Raw genomic sequence first — 23,784 nt, forward strand, 5'->3', positions numbered from 1 at the left:
TTTGAACTGTATATAACTAGAAACTCATGATATATATTCTTTTCTGTCTGACTTCTTTCCTCCAACATTGTGAAATTCATCCATGTTGTTGCATATATGTGTAGCTTATTGTTTTCATTGCTGTTAAATATACCAGTGGATGAATGTGCCATGATTTTTGTTGATGGATATTCAGGTTGCTTTCAGTATTTGGGTATTATGAATAGTGTTGGTATGAAATTCTTTTACATGTCCCTTGGGTGTAAAGTCATGGGAGTACAATTGCTGGGTATTCTAATTCTTAAGTTTAAAAGGAGGGATAAGGGTCAATGAAGGAGAAAATGAGAAATCAATTTTGAACTTTTGTTTATTGTCAAAATAGATTATTTTAAGAGGAATAATAAAATTTTATTTCACACAAAATAAAACTGGACCTTAAAATAATTTTTATAAATTCTATTTTATAGGCACAAACATAAAGATGTTCTCGCCATTTTGGGGAGAGTCATATGTCTGAGGATCTGATTTTTCCCACTAAACTGAACTTAAACATTTTCATTTTTATATAATTTTCTTGTGTTCATATACGCCTGAAGCTCCTCTTCAAGTCAAGTTTAAATGAACGAATAAAAACTGTGCTATGGACTGAATTTCTTTTCTTAAGTATTTGTCTCATAACATGCTACAAATTGTAAAACACATTTAAAATGTGCCATATGACAAGTGATTATTGGGAAATGGAATGGTGCATCATTTGGGTTCCCTGTTTCAAAAACTTTACCCATGAATGGTGATGGATGCCTCAGGCCTGCTACTGTAAGATTAAATTTAAGGGGCTGACTGGACTACTTGGATTCTAAGGTCTTGAATCTGCCTGTAATAGGGTGTGCTATAATTAATTTTCTGAATGCAAGGAGTCTTAAAAATCTTGATATTTTACAGCCTCAAAACTTGTTGTGAAGTGTTTGCTACCTTCGAACTCAAGCCTTAGCTAAGGTAGTTGGCCTTTAGCTGTGGAACATATATAGTTCTTCAAAAACTTTTTGAATTAAATTACAAAGTCATCAAAAACAACAACAACAAAAACGTAGTACCCAAATGGCCCCTTCCTAAGAACAGAGAATGCCTGGCAGCTTACTTAAGCAATGCTCACTCTTTCCTGTTTTAGGGAAGAACACGAGGCCTCCGTCAGAGTCGAAATGATGCCAGTAGCAGGTGTAGACCATTCATTTAGTCATTCAACAAACATTTATTGCAAGCCTACTATGTGCAAATGGAGTATGCAGTGAACACATTTTTCAGGTTGGGACACTGAACGAATCTGTGGAATCCATCCCCACCCAGCCCCCAGTCCTCCCCACCCCCCCTTCAAGACCTCCCCCTTCAAGTACTCCCCTGCCTCTGGCCCCGCCCACCACGCAGGCGCAGACGTGACCGCTTCCCGGCACAGCCGCCTCCGCGTGCGCACTCACGTGCCTGAGGAGCGCGGCTTCGTTCCTGAAGTTTCTTCAGGAGCTCGTGGAGGAAGTTCTGCTTCACCTCGAAAATTTGGATTCTGAGGACCCGACCGGGCAAAGAAGTATGCTTAAGGTTTGTGGGGAATGTGGCGGATGAGGTGGGGCGACTTATAAGCTAGCAAGGTCCCGGGTTGAATTAAAGACTTAATTATCACGAAGTTCAGGAATTCTTAATTTGGACCCAAATGTCGGGCCTCCCAGGGGGCCTGGACGCCCCGACGCTCAATGTGAAATTTTAGCTTCTCTCAGGTGATCAAGTTCCCACGCTCGCGCCCTCTCAGCCCCGGTTCTGGTTCTGGGAGTCAGAGAGGTAGCGGCTCGCCTCCGTTAGCAGCTGGGGCACTGTGAGGGGAAGCCCCACAGGTGGACTTGGCCTGGCTCCCGGGTCCCCGGATCCTCAGTTCCCGGTTGCCCGAAGGCAGAGGGGACACTCGGAATCCTCTGTGCCTGCGCACCGAACCTGGTGCGTCGAGCGTGGGACTCGCGTTCGTTGCGGGCAGCGGCCGCCGGAGCGCGGCCTCCCAGGGGCGGGGCGGGCGGGCCATTTCTGGTGGGCGGGGCTTCGCAGATCCCCGCCCAACCGGGGTCCCGCAACTTTGGGCTCCCGCGCGACGTGCGGCTCAGGAGCGCGGAGAAGGGGAACGCCGCCCGGGTGACTGCCGCTCTCGCGGCGCCCCGAGGCGCTGAGCTTCCCGGGCTACCCGGGCCGTCCGCGCGCCGCGTGACCCCCCGAGCAGAGCCCGCGCTCGGACGATGCCCGCCGGTGCTGGCCGCCCGCTGTCTCGCTGCAGGAGCGGGTGGACGTGGGGGCGCTCGGGTAGGCGAGGGCGGCTCGGGAGCGGGGCGTGGAGGCCGTTCGGGCTCCGACCAGGGGTGAGCATCCTCCGACGGCGGGCGGACCTAACGCGCCCGGGGATGCGGCCGCCGCGTGTCCGGGGCGCTTTGGCCGTTGTAAGGGCTGAGAAGAGGGTTTGCGGCACTGCTTCGCGTTGGTAGTTCCTGGCTCCTTGATTCAAGCTCTTTGAATATGTGAAACTTTATAGATCCCACGGTGGTGTGGGTGCAGAAAAAGTCTCCTGTCAGGTAGTTTAATATGAACCGCTTCCTAAGCCCATCCCTACTCAGATCTTTTAAGGGAGTGTCCATTCTTGCCATGCGTACTTACTCCGTGTGTTTGGAATGTTCAGATTGAGGTACTCAGCCGCCGCGGTGGCCGTGTGGACAAAACCAGTGATGGTGTTACAGAAAATGGAAAGGTTGAGGTTATCAGTAACTGCTAAGCTTTTAAAGATGCCACAGTTCCTCTCAAGTTTTAGAAGTTTTGGGTTTCATATGAAGCATCCTAACACCGTGAGTGCATTATTTAGTTTTGGAGTGACAGATGAATATGAGACTATTTCAAAGTAAAAAGTCTAAACGGCACAAAATTATAATTTGGTTATTTACGTTTCTGGATTCCCGTTTTGACAATGTGTTACAATGTGTATGTGTAGAGGAAGTACAGGTAGTACAGGCCTTAAGTGCTATTGAATTCACATTTAGAAAATAGTTAATTTTATTTATTAGATACTCTAGAAGAGGTTTTAGGCTTCATTTAAGAGATATTGCTTATTGGAAAGGAGGGTACATTTTAACATTTGAGGCCCAAAGGGACTGGAGGAGTGTAGTCAGTATTTAGAGACATTTTCAATGCTCTATCATTGCTCACTTTCTTAAAAGCTTCTAATTAAAACAAAACCAAAGAACTGTCTACCTTATTGCCCAGATACCTAAAAATCTCAACTTTACCCACTCATATAGATATCAGAATTTGGACAGAAGGCCTAAATGTCTTGAATACCCATGCAAACGTCTTTTACAAAATGTATTGAAGAATTCGTATGATTAGGAGAAATACGAATTATCTGTAGGGGTAAGTGGTTGAACAATAGGAAAAATAGCATAACTTTTATTTATATTTTCTGGAATATTAACTCTAGTGACTAGTGATAATTTCAGTTTTAGAATATTTTTCAGCCGTATTTTAGTTTTGTAGTTTAATACATTAAAAATGTTTTTACCATTTTGCAATATACATATGGAATCATTATCTTGCACACCTGAAACTATGTCAATTATGTATAAAAGTTGTTTTATATTACTAATAAAATATAGTGTAGTACTTTTATTATTAAAAAATCATTGTACTTTTACTCAATTGCAAGTTACCTGAGGATCACTTTTTCTGTTAGTACAGCAGTTAGTGTACATGGGGACTTTTAAATTATAAACTTACGTTTTATCGTACTGAAGGATGACATACTATACCTGGATTGCAAAATTTTTTAATTATGGAAAACAGTCACCATTTTCACAATACCCAAAAATTAATTTTAGAAAATTGGAAATTATTATTTTTGGTAAATGTGTTACTTTGGTTTGTTTTTTCTGTGTTCCGATGTCCTTTCTCATTTATTTTAAAATATTTGTGCTTTCACGAAGGGTGATTTAGGGGGTTTGAAGCGCCTCCATGGGATTCTGTTAGAAGTGATGGAATCTGATTAACTCTGAAAACATGATTGTGTTGCACAGTTCGAATTGGTTTTCCTCTTCTTAAGTCTCACCTTTTTTTCTATTAATATTTTGTTACATATCCTTGTTTATCAAAATGTAACTTTTTTTTTTATTCAGCGAATACCTCCAGAGCACCAGTGTTTTATTCTTTGATATGATGTGTTTATAAGTGGTATTCTGAGGTGGTCGGGTTTTACTTTGTAATATTTTGTTTTATAAAGTTAGGGTTAGATTGTCAAAACTTAACTTTTTAGAAATATCTCCATTTTGGTAAAATTGCACAACAAGCTAAGCGAAGTTCAAAAAATTTAAGCTTATACATAGAATAAATTTTATGATTGCTTTAATGAGCAACTTTGCCGTTTAAGATAGCTCCTCAACTCTGGTAGCAATTCTATATGCTTGGAATGTATAATCCACACAATGCAAAGCTTTTGTAATTACTGTTCTTCAAAACTAACGATACCTGCTCCTAAGGGTCTGTCTTTAATTACAGCAGCTGAGACCCTGGTAAAGCTGGCACACTGCTGAAAGTGGATACATGTGGACAATTAAATCCTTATCAAAACCTAATTTTTGTTTCTAGATAGCTTTGGTAGTGCTTATTGGACCTTATATATAACAAATATTTTGACTTTTAAGTGTCTCTGAGAGGTTTACTGTAACAACTTGAGAATTTTGAGGACAATAATGCGGTAGGGAAAATCACAATTTGAGTAGCTTGTCAGGGTACAAATCTAAAACCTCCTGTGTGAGCACACACCCCACAAAGGGGGACGCACTTTCTTTTTGCCAATGAAGAGAACGTGGCATTTCCTTTGCACTTTTATAAGCATGAGCTTGTTAGCACTGGTATATTTACAGGTTGAACAGCAAGACTGTAAAGGATTTTTTTGTGGGGAGGGGGATTAGAATGATTAAGTGGCATTTTTTATATTAAATTGGCAGGAACCATTATAATTCTCTCATTTAGAGGTTCTTACCTTGGGATACACGGACCTCTGATTACTGGAAGCCCCTAATTCTTTGCAAATAATGAGTGGATTGTGTTGATTTTTGTTAAGGAAAAGATGTGTGGCTTTATCAGACTCTCTAAAGGGTGTAAGACTCCCTCCCCCAAAACAAATTTAGCCATAAACTTGAGAGATGTTGTATTTAGGGGAACACATTTTCAGTTTTATAAACTGAAGTAGCTAGTTAGTAGCAGAGCTAGGGCCTCAAGCCGACATTTTTGGCTGCCAATCCTTTGCTTTTTCCATTAATCTATGTTTATTGCACCTTGTAGTGACCTCTTTTTTGATGGGACAGTGTTCTGTATTCTGTGGTTTACAAGTAAAGTCTTGTTTAGAAAGATCTTTAAAGCTCAGAAGCATTTTAATGCTGAATTTTAGCAGAAACTATGAGCAAAAAATGAATTATTTGTAAAGGGAAGTATGAGCAAAGATTTCTGGTATAAATAGATGAAAACTTTACCACAGTTTTGTGCCATTAATATAATAGAACAAATCCAAATAGGACAAAGCTTATATAAACTCACATTTTTTTCTGCCAGTATTACATAGTATAATGGTGGTTAAGGATGCCTATAGGCCCTTTGAGCTTGGAATGATAATCTTACTTAAGGTATATATATCCTTTACATTCTGTGAGATGTGTTTGTGTGACATCATATTTAGCCACAGAATAGAAAGCAACTTCAGTGAACAGCAAAAGAACAAATTTTAAAAGTGCCACAAATCCATCTTTCTCTCTCTCCAAACGACCCAATTTTTGTGTTTGTAGGTGTCTTTCAAGCCCATTCCAATCAGTTAAACTTAGTATTTTATTTACTTTCTCCAAATTTGTGATGTGCCTACTCATACAAATACAAGCACTTGACTTACACATGTTCTTTCTTAGAGTAAAAAGAGAGTAGGGCTTCACAGGTCAATAAATACTGTAACTAATTGAAAATGAATGGAGGAATGTTAGATGATTGATATTAAACTATAGGGGTTAAAAATTATACCTCCTTATGTGATTAAACATGCACCAATAATTGCCAACATTTACATAGCACTTTACTACAAAGCAGTCATGTGTTGTGTGTATTAATTCAGTTAACCAGTACAACAGGAGAGTGTTAATTAATGGAATTAACTTACTGAGTAAATACTTATTTTTCTGTTATTATATATGAAGAAACTGAGACACAGAGAAATTAGGTAAGTGGTCCAAAGTTGCACAGTTAGTAAGAGGCAGAACAGAATTTGGAACCAGGTGATCTGACTTCATCAAACTGCCACTAAAAATATTTATCCCTGATTTGTGGCATAACTTAAATAATTTTCTTTTAAAAACTATCTGAACTACGTATGCTAAGTTTTAAAGGAAAATTATTTGTTACAAATTTGCTAAGTCTGAAGAAAAACTTATGGCACATTATTCAGTTTTGGTCACCTTGTATTTATGGACTATCTAAAAGGGGGATTGTAATTTTTAGTCATCACGAAAGTCAAGAAAACTGATCCAAATTCGTTTCTCTGCCTCGGGTGCTATGACCTGTATTCTAGTTACTTTTTTTCTAGGAACTTGAAAATATTCAAGGTTTGCTCACAGGTTTCTTTGAAGTCCTTTAAGTCTTCAGTGTGTCACCTGGTGTGATACCTATTAGGCGGTTTTAGTACTTTAGACATTGCATGATTAAACTGCTTCTCAGAATTTTGAGAAGCTTGTTAGTTATTAGAGCCAAATAGAGTCTTAAAATGAATGAGAAATTAGAAATAAACAAGTTATCTTAAAGTCTATTTTTTAATTGAAACATAATTGATATACAATAAGTTACAGGTGTACAGTGTAGTGATTCACAATTTTTAAAGGTTATACTTCACTTACAGTTATTATAAAATATTAGCTATATCCCCCATGTTGTACAATATATTCCTGTAGCTTATGTTATACCTAATAGTTTGTACCTCTTAATCCCTTACCCCTGTATTGCCCCTCCATCTTCCCTCTCCCCACTGGTAACCGCCGTTTGTTCTTTATATATTAAGATCTATTCGAACATTAGTAAGGATGCACATTGTTAGTTTGTTGCTGATATGAAAGAATAGTGTATAATTGCTGGTTTTTATCTTCTCAAATTTAAATTTAAATATGGGGAAAATACTAATTTTAAAATAAAGATTCTGCCTCTTTCATGAGAAGGGTGTATAATTAGATAAATTTATTTAGGAATTATAACTATACATTAGTGTTTTCTGGGTGTAACTTCATTACAGATATACATGGTTCAGTATTATGTTTTAAAAGATTTTTTTACCTCATCTTTTTGGCCTCAGCCACACATTTCTTACTTTTAGGTTCAGCAGACCATAATGGGGGAATAATGATTAGTGGTTTTATTTTTCGTACCAAGATACGTAGAAAATGAAACTACTGTTGAATTTTTGGAGCAACACAGAAAGATAGCTTAATATTCTTAAATGAGGGGAACATCTTGAATAGCAAGAGTGATTCAGTGCACAGTTCATTGCCATTAGAGGGCGATCTGAGGAATACTCTTGATTTTTAACTAGGAAACACTCCAGTGCAGAAGGAAAAGTTGATTCAGTGTTGGTTCAGTCCTAGTCAGAAATTTGTCAAGTGTTACCTCATATATTACCTATATAGTTATTTTTCCTACATAAATTAAAATGAATTGTGTGGGTTTTTAGATCTGACCAATTTTAGAGACTTAAGTTGTTGTTAGAGAAAGTAACAGATTAGATTCTACAAGGATTAACTAAGATGCTCTTATTATTCTCTCTTAAGAGTTTTATGTTTTTAATCCCCTTGAAAATTGTGTGTCATTATCTTTAATCACCTGATTATTCCTTTGCATTTCCCTAATGTCTTTTAAAAAGTCTCGTAGCCGTACTAGATTAGCTACTAATCTTATCCCTGTGCTTTTACAACAATTCCCTAATTCCTTTTGCATGTAATTTCCATCTGCTGAGCAGAGAATGTACTCAGCTTGGGGTTATATTGATTGATGAACCTATTCTTCATCTTCCACAAACTGGTAGTACAGTTAACTTGCACATTTTACACCCTTCCGACAAGGACTTCAGCCAAGCAGTCTGCTCTCTGTTTATATCTGGATAGGGAAGACAAGAAGTGACTTCAAGCAGGCAAGGTGGCCTCTTTCTTGCTGTTGTCATTTGCTTTTCACTGTGTTTTTAATGTAGTGTGCTTCAGTAACTTAGAGAAAGGCATTCTTTACATTTAACACTTGGGCTCACTAATGGTAACAGTTACCCTCTCATTGTGTTCATCTATAAATATTATAAAACAAGGTTGATGTGGAGGAGAAGGGTAGGTAATCCAGGATATCTTCCTTGAAATGGAATAGGTTGGAAGTTACCCTTTGCTAATTTATTTCACGCTTGAGTGGTTCTATTTAGGTCAAGCTGATCAGAACTTGGGCACTTGAGAAGGTTGAAGGAAGGACTAGGACTGGAAGATTGAGTTGGTGAAAAGATAATCTGTTTTCTCTCCTTTGTAGCCAGAATGACCTTGGCCTCTTTGTGGAACCTGATCTATTTTTACCAAAGCTTCTAGACTAAAGGGAAAGGAACCAGGGGAGTCCTAGCCCTTGGGGGCCTCTTAACCTTTAATTATTCATCTGTTGAAAAGCAGCTGGACTGAAAGTATTCTTTCCCATAGCCTAGGCTCCTGGGATTGCCTTTAAAGCATGTAAATTACTATTAACTTTACTCTCATTTCACTATGTTTAATTAGGTAGAGGGAGACCCTGCCCCAAATTTTCAGAGAAGTTCATCTATATGGTAGAGGATATTAAAACAAAATTCAGACTTCTAAGTCACCACAAAATCGTGGAAATGTTTGAGGACTAGTTTTTGCTTCTAGTTTAGGAAATCCCTCATATTAGAGATTTATTGATGCAACATACACAACTAAACATGGATTATCGTGATAAAATTGTTAAACCACATAGTTTAATCTCTCTCTTGCATATTCTATTTGCCTTGAGGACAACAGATTAAATCCAAGCAATGAATATAAGTGAATAAGTCTTGAGAAATGTACTGGTAATCCTTAGGCTTTTCCTTCATGAAGTGCCCAAATTTTATTATGCCTGATCATCTAGATTGGTGGTTCCCAAAACATGGTCCCTGGACCATCAGCATTACTTAGAAATTTATTAGAAATAAACATTCTTGGGCCTCAGCTCAGACATACTGAATTGTAAACTCTGGAGATGGGACCCAGGAATCTGGGTTTTAATAAGCCTCCTAGGTGATTCTGATATATGTTAAAAGTTTAAGAACCACTGACCCGAGATCATCAGGGGTGAACCATGGTTTTCTGCTTTGGTAGTCTGTTGCTTCAGTATAATTACCTGTTACTCTTGTGGGTATTTCTGCATATGCACATAGGCACTCAGAAATAGGCAGTCTGTGTTATTAGCATTACATTGAATGGTATCCAAGATAAAATTTTTGGTGGCTTTCAGAGTTCTATTCTACTTCTTTATCTTTCCTTCTTGCTGAGTGCCTGAAACATGGTAACTGCTTGATAAATTCTTAAATGAATTGAATAACTGCCTCCCTTCTCTCCCCAAAAAGCAAAACCACATTTTTTAAAAATTTCTTTTGGATTCTTGATCTATAGAAGCATTAAGACTGAAAGCAGGGGTCCCAGTTAAGAATATTTCTTTCTCCTAAAAGTGACACTGGTTGAAAGAGATTGCTAATACTGAAAATAAAAAAAGAAGGGAAAGAAGAAAGAAACGATTCTTATGCAGCTGATTGGATGCTTTCCTCAGCATTATCTACCGGTATATCTTGTACTTAGCTTACATCAGAATCACCTGGAGAACTTGTCCAATCACAGATTGCTGGGCCCAACTCCCAGAGTTTCTGATTCAGTAGGTCTACGGTCGGGCCAGAAGATTTTCATTGCCAACAGTTTTCCCAGTGGTACTGATGCTGCTGGTCTAAGGACCATAATTTGAGAACCACTGTCCTTGGTTCGCTAACACCAGAGATATAGGTAATTTCATGAATGTAAATGTTAGTTCCTGGTGCTTGTATAGCAGTGATCTGTAATTGGAAAGTATATATACCTGGATATCAAACTTAGGGGTTTGTTTAATATTTTGAGTTTGAGTAATATTTTTTCTAGACGTGTCTGTTAAGATCTTCTTTCTCAACACAGGACTTTTTTTTCAGACTTCTTTAAAAACTCATTTAAAACTCATCTGCTTAGAACTATATTCAATATCTTGTAGTAACCTATAATGAAAAAGATTATGAAAACAACATATGTATGTATATGTCTGGCAGAAACATTATGCTATACCCCAGAAATTGACACAACACTATAAACTGACTATACTTCAGTAAAAAAAAACTCACCTGCTTAAATAATTGAATTTAATTGAGTAGAATAAGTTCTTTACCCAAATCTTGGCACACTGATCACTTCATTTCTCTGCTTTTCACTTCAAGCTTCATCGAGAGTTTAGCTAAGCTACTCCATGGTATTGCTGCTTGGAATCCATTTTATTTGGCCAAGCAGCCTCCAGTGACCTTAAACTGACACTAGTCCCCTCATGCAAGTGCATCCACCCTAGGTAGCCCTAGATAGTAGCCTTCAGAGTCACAAGCGCATGCAGGTTTCTAATCTGACTACCCCGACAGTCAGCTGTCTCCCCTGCCTCCCGTTGCCTTCTGCTTATGTGCCTGTGTGGCTTACCAAAACCCTGCTTTTTTGGTTTGAGTTGAATAATCAGGCCTTAGCCCAGGAACCCAAAGCATGCCACACACAGACCCTAATAAAGGCACGTGCTCAGGTTCTGCCTTTCTGTCTGCACTCTGCCTGACCTCCCATGTGGTCCCTTAAGGCATGTCAAGTATTTCTTCTTGTGTCTCTGAATGATAGACTTCTCTAGTTCAGTGCCTCTGATGGTCTTTGGTTGAACATGGGCTCACCACCGGACACCTGTGCTCCGCTTAATAACTGTTAATTTGACAAACTCATAACAAGCTTATTTAATTTTCCAATGTAATTTTATACCTGAACATATGTTGCTTGTTTGTCTTCTGAAGTTGACATTTGTTTTTCTGTTTTCTGTTCCCTAATACAAGTTCCTGAAGAATTGGAGTGTTGACATTTCTTTTGGATTTTTTCTCACAACTAAACACAGTTTTCTAGACTTGCCTCCTTGTCACTTGAATTCTTACACAGCATATTCTTAGCATCTCTTTAAACAGGTTAAAAAGAGATAAAACTGAGACCTTTTTCCCCCAACTCTTTTATAAGCCATTTTTTCTTGCTAAATAGTTAATTCTAAAGAAGAAAATCTGAATTATGTCAGGGAATATGAAATTCTTATATTTCGTAGAAACTTTAGTTCAGTGTTTCAACCATATGCTTAACAAATCAAATGCATACATCCTTCTCCAGATTCAAGTCAGAGTTTCTATACTAGATAGGTTCTAGTAGAGAGAAAAAGTCCTGAAAACAGTCTTAGTTTTTTTCTTAATGGAATATCTCCCATGAATTTGTGGAAAGGCTTACCCAATCAGTACCTTCTTTGTTAAAACCTGTGATTGGTGGTGTTCTGTAATTTCAGTGTCCACATAGCCAATTTTTTTTTCCAATCCCAGGGGTTTTGTTTGCCACTCCAGAAAGTCTGGAACAGCTCTGTGCAAGTAGTCTTTATGTTAACATCTTTCCTTGAGCAACTTTCATTGTCAAATTAAAATGAAATTGTAACTTTTATATCCTCATAAATACTTGTTTTTTATACGTGCCAGTCATATTAATTTGCAAGTTTGCTTCAGATTCTTATTGATGTACTGACTTAAAAATTGTATATTAACTTACTGTCATTATAGTAGACATACAGATGCCACTAATCATTAACTTCCAAATGAACATATTACCCATATAAGTATTACTAACGATTTCATACTGTTATGGATATTTTTATGTGAATGCCAGCTCATACTGTGAGAATATGTGAAGAATGGACCATCACTATCAGATTGCTCTGAATTTCTACTTCCTAAATTATTTGGCATTTCATTTCTTTTCCAGCTAGTTCTTTTTTTTTTTATTTTAATGGAGGTACTGGAGATTGTACGTAGGACCTTGTGCATACTAAGCACATGCTCTATCACTGAGCTATACCTTCCCCCAAGCCCTCATCCCTGGCATTTCATTTTTATACACCAGCCTCTCATTCTTATTACGTTGATACTATGTGACTACACTTACCCCCAATTGTTTCTTTATAGTCTCTCCTTTTATTTATTTGGGTGTCTTGGACAATGACACTTCATTAAAGCACTGAAGTAAAACATAGGCAAAATAATAAATCAGTAAAGGATAAGATTTTCCTGTTTATAAATTGAGTTTTAAATCAAAAATGAATCTACACTCTCTATTTTAAATACTTTCAATATTTTTGAATGTTTAACTTGGAGAAAAGGAAAAAAAAATCTGGAATTTGGAGTCAGTCCAAAATTTTGCTGGATGTTTCACTAATTAAAAAAACCTTATCTTAAAGAATATATAACATTTTAATGTATGGATTAGAAACATATAGATATTACCACATGATCAGTAGTATTATCCTGAAATCAAGGCATAAGTAGTAGTATCCTGAAACTACGGCATAAATGTGAAACTAATTATAACAAGTCACCATGATTTCAACTAATTAAAATGGTACATGTAATCAGAGTTAAGGTTTAAATGCCTCTAGAAAGAAACTTAAGAACTAGTTGGGAGAGAGTAGTGGTTTAGAATTCAGACATCAAGCCTGGACTTGAAAACCAACTTAGCAGTTGGGTAGCCTTGGGCAAGTGTTTTAAACTTTGAGTCTCTGTTTTCTCATCTGAAAAAATGGGAATAATACTATAGTCAGTGAAGCTTAAATGAGATACTATATATGAAGTACCTGCACAGAGCACAGCATGTATCACAACTGTTTACAATGACTTACTTAAAAGTTGGTATAAAGCTAGCACTATTTCTTAGTGTTTTGTGCTGTATTTAAAAATCCAAGAGCAAACTCATCAGCTGTGTCCACAGTGTCCTTTTCTCTACTGGATGACTGCATAAAAGTGGTGAGCTGATTCTGAATAGCAGATGAGAATGTGCTGAAAGGAAAAGACTTAATGAGAATAGAGGAATGAGAGGAGAAAAGAATGCAAGGGTTTGAGAGAGAAGGCACTGAGACATGCGGAGAGTCAGCCTCCACCCCCCACCCCCACCCCACCCCCCTGCCGTTTGAAACAAGAGTGAAAGGCAAGCAGAAATCAGGAAGGGGAAGAAATGAATGAAGAGGAAAATGAAGAGGTTATTCCGGAGGGAGCTTCTGACCATAATTCTCTACATATTTCTGCCTTTTTCTTTTTTTGTAGATATTCCTTTGGCATTTTTCATGTATGACTCAGTTCTGATCACAACTGTATGATGGTAGATTCCATTGAAGTGTGGTAAGTGTTTCAAATAATGGCTTCATTACTGCTGCCACTTATAATACTGTATTGACTTTTTCTCAGCCCACTTTGGGTAAACTCTTCTACTTTGCAATTGAGTTATAAATAATTGGCAATAAAAAAGATACATAAAGAATGTGTATACTTTTCACTTATTTTAATACTTTAAAGCATCTACATATTTATCCTTTGCAGTAGATACTTATTGATTACATATTTTATAAGGAACTATGGTTGGTGCTGGAGACAGAAAAATGGGTAAATTGTAGTCCAGTGGAGAAGATTAACCCATACAAAATGGACCTTAATTTAGCATAAGTATTGAATTTTTGAATAACTAAGTTGGAAAGTCAGGCCAGTATGCAAATACTGCTTAGAATATTTGTTGTAGTCAGTGTTTGGAATTGCCTTCTGAACTAGTACATAAGCAGAATAATAAATTTAGTTATTTTTTAGCCAGATTTTTTTCACTTTTACATTTTTAATCAAAAGTGGAATTGCCACATTTGGTCACTACATTAATCAGATGGGTTTCAAATGATATTTCATTGATTCTAATAACAAAACATCTTCAGAGAATGAAAATTGGACCAACTGTTGACATTTAAAAAACGAAAGTGTCATAGTCATAGACAGAAGTATTCTAAGCAAATAAATTTTCTAAGTCACTTGAAAGTTAGAGGAGAGATCGGGGCTCTTAACTTACTCAGCTATCAAAGTTGAATGGCGTCAGCTTGCATACCGTGTACAAATTCTTGCATATACGTGGAACTAAAGAGAAAATGTAGATGAACAGAGCCTGAAAGTGGTAGAGAGGATAGGTACAGCTTACAGTCAACGTTAAGCCTCACGGAAACACAGATGAGGAGAGGAACGCTTAGGAGCCAACATTTAGTGAGTGGCGGAATCAGGACAGAAAACCCATGTCTGCTGACTTCTTGTATACTATACCAAAAATACTTGTGAGAAAAATCTTTTTCAAAGCAGTTTCATAAAATTTAGAAGGAAAGTGAGAAGTTGGATTATTAAGTCACTAGAGTGTGAGCTCTCTAGCCAGGTCACCCTCAGCTACTTGTAGCTGGGCCTGACAGTTCAGATTTTTTTCCCCTCATATTTTAACTGGCCACTGTGATTAGGTCTAGACTTTTTTTTTTTTTTTTGCATTTGGGGAAAAAAATTGCTTTTTCAATCTTAGTAAAGTCTTCAAAACAAATCTGAGAGCATCTCTCAGATTTTTATTTGGTAGCATTCTATAATATGATAATTTTAAACCTAAGTAAAACTAGTATCAGAAGAGCAGAGCTTTTCTCCTCTTGGAAGTTATGTCTGTGTTTTTTTTAATCTTCCACGTTATTTCTGTAGTGAGTTCAGGTAGCTCCTAGAATTACTGTGTGGTTATTGTAAGCCCTTGTATTTGATTTACAATAATGCCCTCTAGGGAAGGAGGACTCAACAGATGGCTCTTCTTCTCCAAAAAGATTTGTTAATCACCACATGGTGCTCTTTCTAAAAGATTCTGAAGTTTGGCAGGGGCAAAGTAAGCATGATGAGTGGAAAAGGAATGATAAGATAGTCCTAATAGCTATTTTTAATAAAAATTAAAAGCAAAGTAAAACTACTCTTGAATCTCCTTTGTTATTTACAGTTTTCTGTTATTTTTATATGAAGAGGGTGGAGATGATTTAAAAATATTTCTAGTTTAATAACTTCTACCTTCTGTGTATAAGACTGAGGGGCAGTTTAAAAAAAAACAGTTTATGATTATCATTGTTCCACATTTAGGCATTCCAGACGTCCCTGTCTCCTCCCAAGCTTCAGGTTACCCATAGTGAAACCTCAAGTTAAAGAACTTGAGAGAGAATTAAGGATAGAACTTTGTAAGTCACTACAATGAAATTGAGCTGCCTTTAAATTATGTGTTCACAGAATATTGACAGTAAACCTTTTGAATATATCTAATGAAATATGTGACATATAATAATGGTTTCATGGATGTTGAATCTGAAATCAGTGAGAAGAAATGATCTGATGCTCAGCCAGATGCTCCTGCCTAAATTGATAGACAAATACAGGTCAACATTCTTTAAGTGAGAGAAGGAATTATTTAATAGGAGGTTTTTACTGATAACAGCTTAAGGGCATTCTCTGCCCCTTCAACAAAATTTGATTTCAAGCCTCCCAGCCCATGAAAATAATGTATTGTTTGACTTTACCTCTTCAGTGTCCCCTCCCCAATTTAGGAGACATTTATTGAAAATCTATTTATATAAAGTTAGGTGTTAACCTTTGAATCATTAAGCTATATACTGTTTTGGTCTGAGCCTTTTTCCTTCACATCATATAGATCATAATCTTTTTGACTGTGACCTTACTCTCTGATTGGTTCAACATGACCTACTGGAGATCTAAAACTCCTCCACTGTTCATTTTTCCCATTAGTGTTCTGTTTGTTTATTATGACATCAGAAAGAATTTCTTCTTCCAGTTTTCTGTCATCATTCCTATTCCTTTCCATGGGTCTAGATCTTTTTTCTCTTGGCCTCCTCAGGGTAATGCTTCATTTCCACTTGGAAACTCATTACCGGAAGCTGCCACTATGCTAGGATTACAGACACTCTCTTTATCTTTTTGCCTACAATCTCTTTTCCCATGCCTCCCATTCCATCTCTCCCCTGGTGCTGTATTAGCTTCACTGTAATCTCTACCCCTTTCACTACTGTATTTTTCATTAGCCTCTTTCGGCATACTTTGTATCATTATTGAAGCTGGATTTGCCCATGGTCATTCATTTCATTAATAATTTTCCTAATGTTCTAGATTTCCTTTCACCTGAAATGCCTAGCATTGCCAGAGGGTATCATGATTGATTCTACTGTAGCCAACTTGAATATTTTTATATTATGTTCTCAGTTGGGGATCTAGTCATATTTCCATATGAATAACCATTTATGTTGGCACCATTTAATAAATAAACCATCTCTTTCCTAACAAATTGACAAGATACCTTTATTATGTGCTAATTTTTCATAGATACTTAGATTTATTTCTGGATTGTCTTCTGGTCCTGTTGTTGTCTGTGTATTTCCTGAGCCAGTACATTATCATTTTGATTATAGTAACATTATAATAAATTTTAATAACTATAATAAATTTTAATAACGGTTAAGGATATTGGCTATTCTCAGGCACTTACTCTTCCACATGAATTTTTAAATCATCTTTACATTTATTCTCTTTTTTCCCCAAAGCACATTTTTCCAGTGGCTTTCTATGAAAGGGTACATGTTAAAAATAGATGTATTTTAGCCCTTGCTTACCTACAAGGGCATTCTCTTACCCGAGTACTGACATTCTGTGAGCCAGGAAGGGCAAAAGAGTTACGGATTCCATAACTTTAGTGTGTTGTCTATTTTCATCCCAATTCACTTTTCCCTGATGTTATCAAAGTTGTGAAGCTTTAGTCCTGCCACTAAGAACAGCTGCATTCTGTTTGCACAATCCATGTCTCTATACCAATTTCATATTTAGTATTGATTATAGCTAAAACTGTCAGAGACAACAGTATGTGATCAAATTAACTTTCCCTTGTCTACTGATAAGATTATCATATAATCCAGTAGCAGTGGTCAAATTAGAGATTTGATCTTGCTTTCTTTACATGTCATATGATCAGTGACTTTTAGAACATTGAAATGGTTCTAAATAGGATGAACACAGTGTAATTAAAACTATTTTTAAGGTTATGATTACTTCTTTAACAAAGTTTGTTTCGATCAGTGCAAAAATCTGAAAAATGTAAAACTCATTTACTTAAATCATTAAAAGCTGAATTTTTAATATAGTAACATAATTCTAGTTGTACAAGTTCCTCCAGGAACATTTAGGCCTCTGTTTGCTCTGTGAGTAATAGGCCGGTCAGGTGAAGGCTAGTATAAGACTTGAGGAAATGTGTAAAGTATAATCATTACAGTATGGAATGGTAAAAAATGGGGGAAATTATTTGCAACAAGTATAGTTGGTGAAGTTAGTATTTCAGAAAGATTTCTTACAAATACACAGAATAAACAGCTTTGTATAAGTGGGAAAAAACTTAAACAGGCATTTCACAAATGTGAAAACACACGTGAACAATAAACATACTCAGTAAATGATCAGTCTCATCAAAAACCAGAGAAATGCAAACTAACCACAGTGAGATACTTGCACCCATCAGATTGACAAAATTAAAGTTTGCCTATATCAAATGCCAGTGAGGATATAAAGCACCTGGAACCCTCATATACTGCTGGTGATAGTGTAAAAATCCAGTATTCTAACAGGTTGAGAAATTAGACTACACAAAAATTAAAGTTTTGCTCTGGAAGGAAAATGCCATCAACAAAATTAAAAGAAATATTCCAACACTTAGCCAGACAAAAATTATTTCTGTTTATACAGAGTCCTTACAAAGCATTAACTAAAAGACCATTTCACCTGAAAAAAAAAGAGAAAAGATAAGAACAAGTGATTCACAAGAAAAATAAACAGGATGACTCAGTCTTGCTAATAATGAAGGAAATGCAAATTAAAACCACCAAAGTTCTATTTTTATTATTTACAAACATTAGTTTGACAAAATACTAAAAAGAAAAAAAATTGAGAACATTTTGAAATTTAGCTTATATGAGTAAAATTAATTAACAATAATAAAGACAGATGAGTTGCTAAGAGACTAAGAAAACACCATCTGAGAAGTAGATGTAAAATCAGGATTATGAAGTCACAGAACTCAGGGCATTATTTCAAGTCAGTGTATCATTTCAAGAAGAGATTGGTCAAGAGTATCAAAGGTAGAGAGACCAAGTAAGTTATGAGCCAGAAATGTAGTATGTGAGACTGACTTGGAAATCATTGGTGACTGAAGATTGCTGTTCAGGTAGACTAATGGAGGTGGAGATCAAAGTAGATTGAGGAGGAAGTAGGTGGTGATCTAGATGCAGGCAGATCTGATCCCAGCATGTTTTGTCTGTTTCACTTTTTGCTTGATCAGGTGTGAGCCTGTTTGTTTAAATGCTGCTGGGCTGGACACAGAGAAGCAAAGTGGGTAGGAACGAAATTCAGAACACAGAGGAGAGACAAGTGAGACAACAGGAATATAGGAGAAAAGCCCCAAAGTGGAAATCATAAGAACTGGTTTTTATGGTCCCAATTCATTGATACTTAGTTGCTTTATCTATAACGGGTTGGCAAACCTTTTCTGTTACAGACTAGATGGTTAATATCTTAGTCTTTGTGGGCCATAGGGACTCTGTCATATTTACTCAACTTTGCTATCCTAGTGGGAAAGCAGCCATAGACGATAGATAAATGAATGAGTGTGGCTGTATTCCAGTAAAACTTTCTGTAGGCTCTTTAATTTGAGTTTCATATTAATTTTTAAATGACATGAAATAACTATTCTTGATTTTTTTTTTAGTCATTTAGCTGTGGGCCCTAGAAAAACTAACAGTGGGCTGGATTTGACTCACAGGCTATAGGTTGTCAACTCCTGATATATAAAATGAACAGTTGGACTAAAATATATTTCAACATCGTATCATCTTAACTGGGGGATTCATGACTTAATCTACAGACATTATCTTATGTGTGATCTGATTTGACCTTTTATCAGAAGTAATTCTTACTTTGAACCATTCAGAACTCTCCTGAAGAATTTAGAATTTATGTCTTTGTGACTCAAGTTCCAAGATTATTTATTCATTATTCATCAGAAATTCTTTCCAGAGATTACTAGAAGAGGGATGATCTTTGCCATATCTGCATATCACCATTACAATAATGTCTTCAATATTTTATAATAGATTCATTTTTTACTTAAGTATATTGGAGAATAAGTAGGAAATCGGTATTACTTGGCACAAATAAAAGATAATTGTGAAAATGTTAAAACGCAACAGTGTCGTTTGCCAGAAAATCCTGAGACTTGAGGCATTGCTTCTTTTTGTTGTAAAAAGATAAGATTAGCAAACTTTTAGAGATGTTAAAGGTAAGCTACGAACGACAAGCTGATTAATGTGACAGCTTGGAAGAGAACTGAAAAAAACTTTCTCACTAATGTTTCAGGTAGTTACAGTCATCTTGAGTTGCCTTATATTAGGAAGCCTTTTCACAAGTAGATGAGTCTTATTAAAGGAACTCAAGGGCTCTCTGACTAAGTTGTTCAATTGAAACACCAAACTTCTGTTAGTTAAAGACTGTTTGATAGTAATCAGGTAAAAGATTTTGCAGGTTTATTTAATAATTTCTAATCCATAACCAGTGGTCTCAAACATTCAAGTCATTAATTTTTAATGATAGTCTTAGGAAACTCAGTACAAATGTTTAAAATTGACTTTGAGAGGATTAAATCTTTAGTCTGGCTATTTGACATAAAAGGGATTTATTCCTTTGCCACTAACTTGTCTCTGAATAATGTATTACCATTCGTAATGCACTGCAAAGGAAATTAGTGGTATGTTAACTAATTAAGATTAATTGGTTAATTGCAGATCTAGAATTAGAACCAGTATCACTTGACTTCTGACCTAGTTATCTTTACACTACTGCTTCTTGACAAACTCTCTGATTAGGTTGGTTCCATAATATAGGCTTTACGATATCTCTGACAATTCAGTGTGCAGTTATTGTATTACAGATTCTGCAACCATGTGAGGTATCAATACTATTAGTCTCAGAGAAATTAGGCATTTTGCCTAATATAACATTGTTAATTAATAGTAGAACCAAAATTTGAGCCATTATGATTTTCTTGCCTTTGTAAGTAAAATTCATTCTTAATCTGTTATTTGGGTCTAAGCTTTCTCTTACCTGTTGAGACTCATTCTTTTTCATTACCAGAAATTCCCAAACCCTTTTCCTTTCCCCTTTAGCTTTTTAGTTCCTTTGTACTTTTTATTTCTTGCCTTCTGCCCTTGTGAGCACATCTTCCACACTTTTAAAAGGAAGCAGGGATTGTGGGTATCCTTGTTTCATTCTTAATTTAAAAGTACATTTGACACTTACCAATTTGCTATAAATTTTTGGTAGATACCTATCATCAAGTTATAAATGTTTCCTTTACCAAGACTTTTCAAAAATCATAAGTGAATTTTGAATTTGATTAGATGCTTTCTCTCCATCTATGAGATAATCACCTGATCTTTTTTTCTCCTTTAATAGTTTCAGGAGTAAATGAAATATACATATCCTGTTGTTAAATCTCTCTTGCATTTCTGGCTTGAATTTGGCTTGTTTATGATATTTTAATATCATTTTTATTTTTAGAATCAATGTGTAACTACTGATTTATTTTTATTAGTAATAGAATGATGCATTTTTAAAATTTCTTCTTGAATCAATTTTAGTTTTTTTTTCCTGAAATATATTATTTTGTGTAATCTTTAAATATATTGACTTAAAGTTGCTCATAATAGACATATTCCTAGGACCTATATGAATTGATGTTCTAGTTGTTGGGGAGCTTTCTGTTTTTGGTTTCTTTGATCCTTAGTTCACTTATTTATTTTAGTATCTGTAAAGGACCAACTAAGTGCAGTGTCCTGAGCTTTAAGTGTTCTTGAAGTTTTTAGAATTGATCTTTCTCTATACTCTCACCTAGAATTAATTACCCAGAACCCCAGAACCCCATAGGACAGCAATAGCATGAACCCTCTGAATTCAAACTTCCTGATTTTATTTTTACATATAGAAGAATAAATAATATATATAAATCCAAAGATAATGACTATAGGACTATTGCATATATTTCACAATATATAATGTGATATACTTGTGCATATGTATGTAAAAATAAATAATATAAATAAATGGTTATGGGGCTGTGATATATGAGCATGAAGAAATGTATGAATTTGTTACCACTTTAATGTGGCTCATGTGTTTAGGGGTGTTATTTCTACTTGAAAATTTGCTAGGTGCAAGTTACTTAATGAAGGTTGTTGAATACCATTGAGTCTTGAATATTCATCTTTCATCAAACAGTTTTTAACTTAGCTACTTTGTGGCTAAGTATTATCCTGAGCACTGAGGAACAAAATCAGTGAATTTTAGAAGTCTTTATTAGTAAATTCTAACAGAGAAACATTTTGTAAGAAACCATACGTATTTCAGCTTCATACATTTTGTAAGAAGCTGGAATATCACCCATCTTAACTGAAAATATAATTTAACTATAGCTAAAGAAAATATGGAGGATTATCACAGCATGTGGCTCTTTGTGTATATTCAGCTGATGGTTATACACCTTTGCACTCAGTAGGTATACATCATGATTAATTGAAGAGGTTTTTTTTGTAATGTAAATTATTCTAAATAAATTATTCTCCCATTTTCCCTTACTAAACTTCCATGTGAACGTGGCAGCCTTGACAGCTGTCTCTAGAGCTGGTGCATCTTACAGGCATTCTTGTTAGGAGGTAACACCACTGGTGTCTGTCAGTGTGGCTGGATGAGAGAAAGGCTGATTTTCCTCTTTCTAGAGGTCTTGGTCCTTTTGCTGTTCTGATCCACATTTGATTGGGAGATTGCAAGATCACCTTTCACATATGGTGGAGGAGTGGGGATTATGGGGAATTATCCTTTGTGAACCTTCTATAGAATCTTATCCTTTGTGATCCTTCTGTAGAATTTTGGCAACTCTTAATTTGAATTGTGATCTAACATTTGAATTAATCAGTTGATAGGTATCAGGAGGCCCATGAACCATATTATGAAATGGTATAAAAAAAAAATCTTTGCATACATTTCCCAGTGTGTGGGTGCACAGCTTTCCTTCGATATCCAGTATGAGTTCTAATTGAAAGGTTAATTTGTGTGTGTGTGTGTTTCAGGAGGAGGGAGGGAAAGGAATGTGTTACGACTAATATGATAATAGATGGTGTCTTAATCCATTTGTAAAGTGATAACTATGAAACAATAGCCACTGGGTGACTGACAGTTTCAGACCATTGATTGTAGAGATAGCCATGCAATAATTGGTTTACAACTTTAATACATTTCTCCCAAAGCCGAAGAGTCTGATTTAGAGAATATCATTCAATTTACAAAAGGGTACAGAAAAAATACTTTTAAAAATAGGTATTTGGCAAGAATTTTACCAAATGTTTAATAAAAATCGTTGTTTGTTATTAAGATTTTCGGGAAAACAGAGGCTTTAAATTGCAAGGAAAATATGTATTAGAAACTACAAAATAAATATTTTTAATATTTTATAAAAGCCAAAGTTGTTCATTCATTTTCCATTTCGGGTAACCTGACAAATTAAGATTAAAACCTGTTGTGAATGTGACCAAAAATATATCCTTATTCAATTTCATTTAAGAACTTTTAAATAGTTTTACTGCCATTGCCTCTTGTGTATTTATTGACCTTTTATTTAATAACTTTGGGTTGATTTTAGGCCACCAACAAAATGGAAATGAAAGAGGCTGCTGAACACAAGACAGTATGGAAGATGAACTCAACCAGTGAACCTTTATTTACTACTAGTGTAGAAGTCAGTCCTTTGAAAAAATTCACCATTCCCAAGATCAGAAGGACAGCTGGGAAAGGTAGTGTTTCTATGGAAGATGAGATTATTTCATAACTGTTACTGCATTTCTCTGATTCTTATTTTACATTCATCTTCTGTTTTGGTTCTAAATAAAAAAGTCAGCCTTTAATTCCTTAAATACACACATACTTTTGGTTCCACCCAAAATAAAACAGACGTGTCTCATATCACTCCCCCTAAGTACACCTAAAAACATTGGACATCATCCATATAAAACAAACATAAGAAGACTTTGAAAAGGTGGAGAGAAGAAGCTAGACCAGTGAGGGGCCCTGGGAGTCAAGGAATGCCAGCATTAAGGTCTCTGGATTTTTTTTTTTGTTTCTCCCATGTCTCAGATTGGGTGCCCACAACACAGGAATGCCAACTTGTGCAGACACAAAAAACCTTAAGAGTCTGTTCTGCCTTGTCAAGGACTGGGAAAGGGGTGTCCTAGAAAGACAGAAAGCTATTTGACAATGAACACCCTACTCCTGCAAAACACCAGGGGGGAAAATGGGATAACCCCTACACCTTTGTCAGCAGAGGGTGAGTGAAGGGCCTAGACTTCCACCTGTGCCTCTCTCCTTCATGGAACTTCATAATAAGTTCCTCTCCCTGCTATCCCTGGCCACTGTAGTGTCAGTGGATTTCCACTCCTGCCCTG

General features: G+C 36.2%; 1 protein-coding gene across 10 annotated transcripts in view; it reads left to right on the forward strand.

Moving 5' to 3' along the window:
* Window positions 1-1,469: 1,469 nt before the first annotated feature.
* Window positions 1,470-23,784, forward strand: part of TEX15 (testis expressed 15, meiosis and synapsis associated) — a 48,908-nt gene continuing 26,593 nt past the window's right edge. For 2 of the 10 annotated variants that reach the window (XM_072950319.1, XM_072950328.1), the window contains exons 1-3: window positions 2,472-2,579; window positions 13,472-13,546; window positions 22,986-23,136. In XM_072950319.1, coding sequence (XP_072806420.1) covers window positions 22,998-23,136 — 139 coding nt within the window. In that variant the 5' untranslated portion in view covers window positions 2,472-2,579; window positions 13,472-13,546; window positions 22,986-22,997. The other 8 variants (XM_072950320.1, XM_072950321.1, XM_072950322.1 and 5 more) reach the window with 8 other exon arrangements.

The sequence above is a fragment of the Vicugna pacos genome, chromosome 26 (genome assembly GCF_048564905.1).
Source record: "Vicugna pacos chromosome 26, VicPac4, whole genome shotgun sequence".
NCBI classification, from domain to species: domain Eukaryota; kingdom Metazoa; phylum Chordata; class Mammalia; order Artiodactyla; family Camelidae; genus Vicugna; species Vicugna pacos.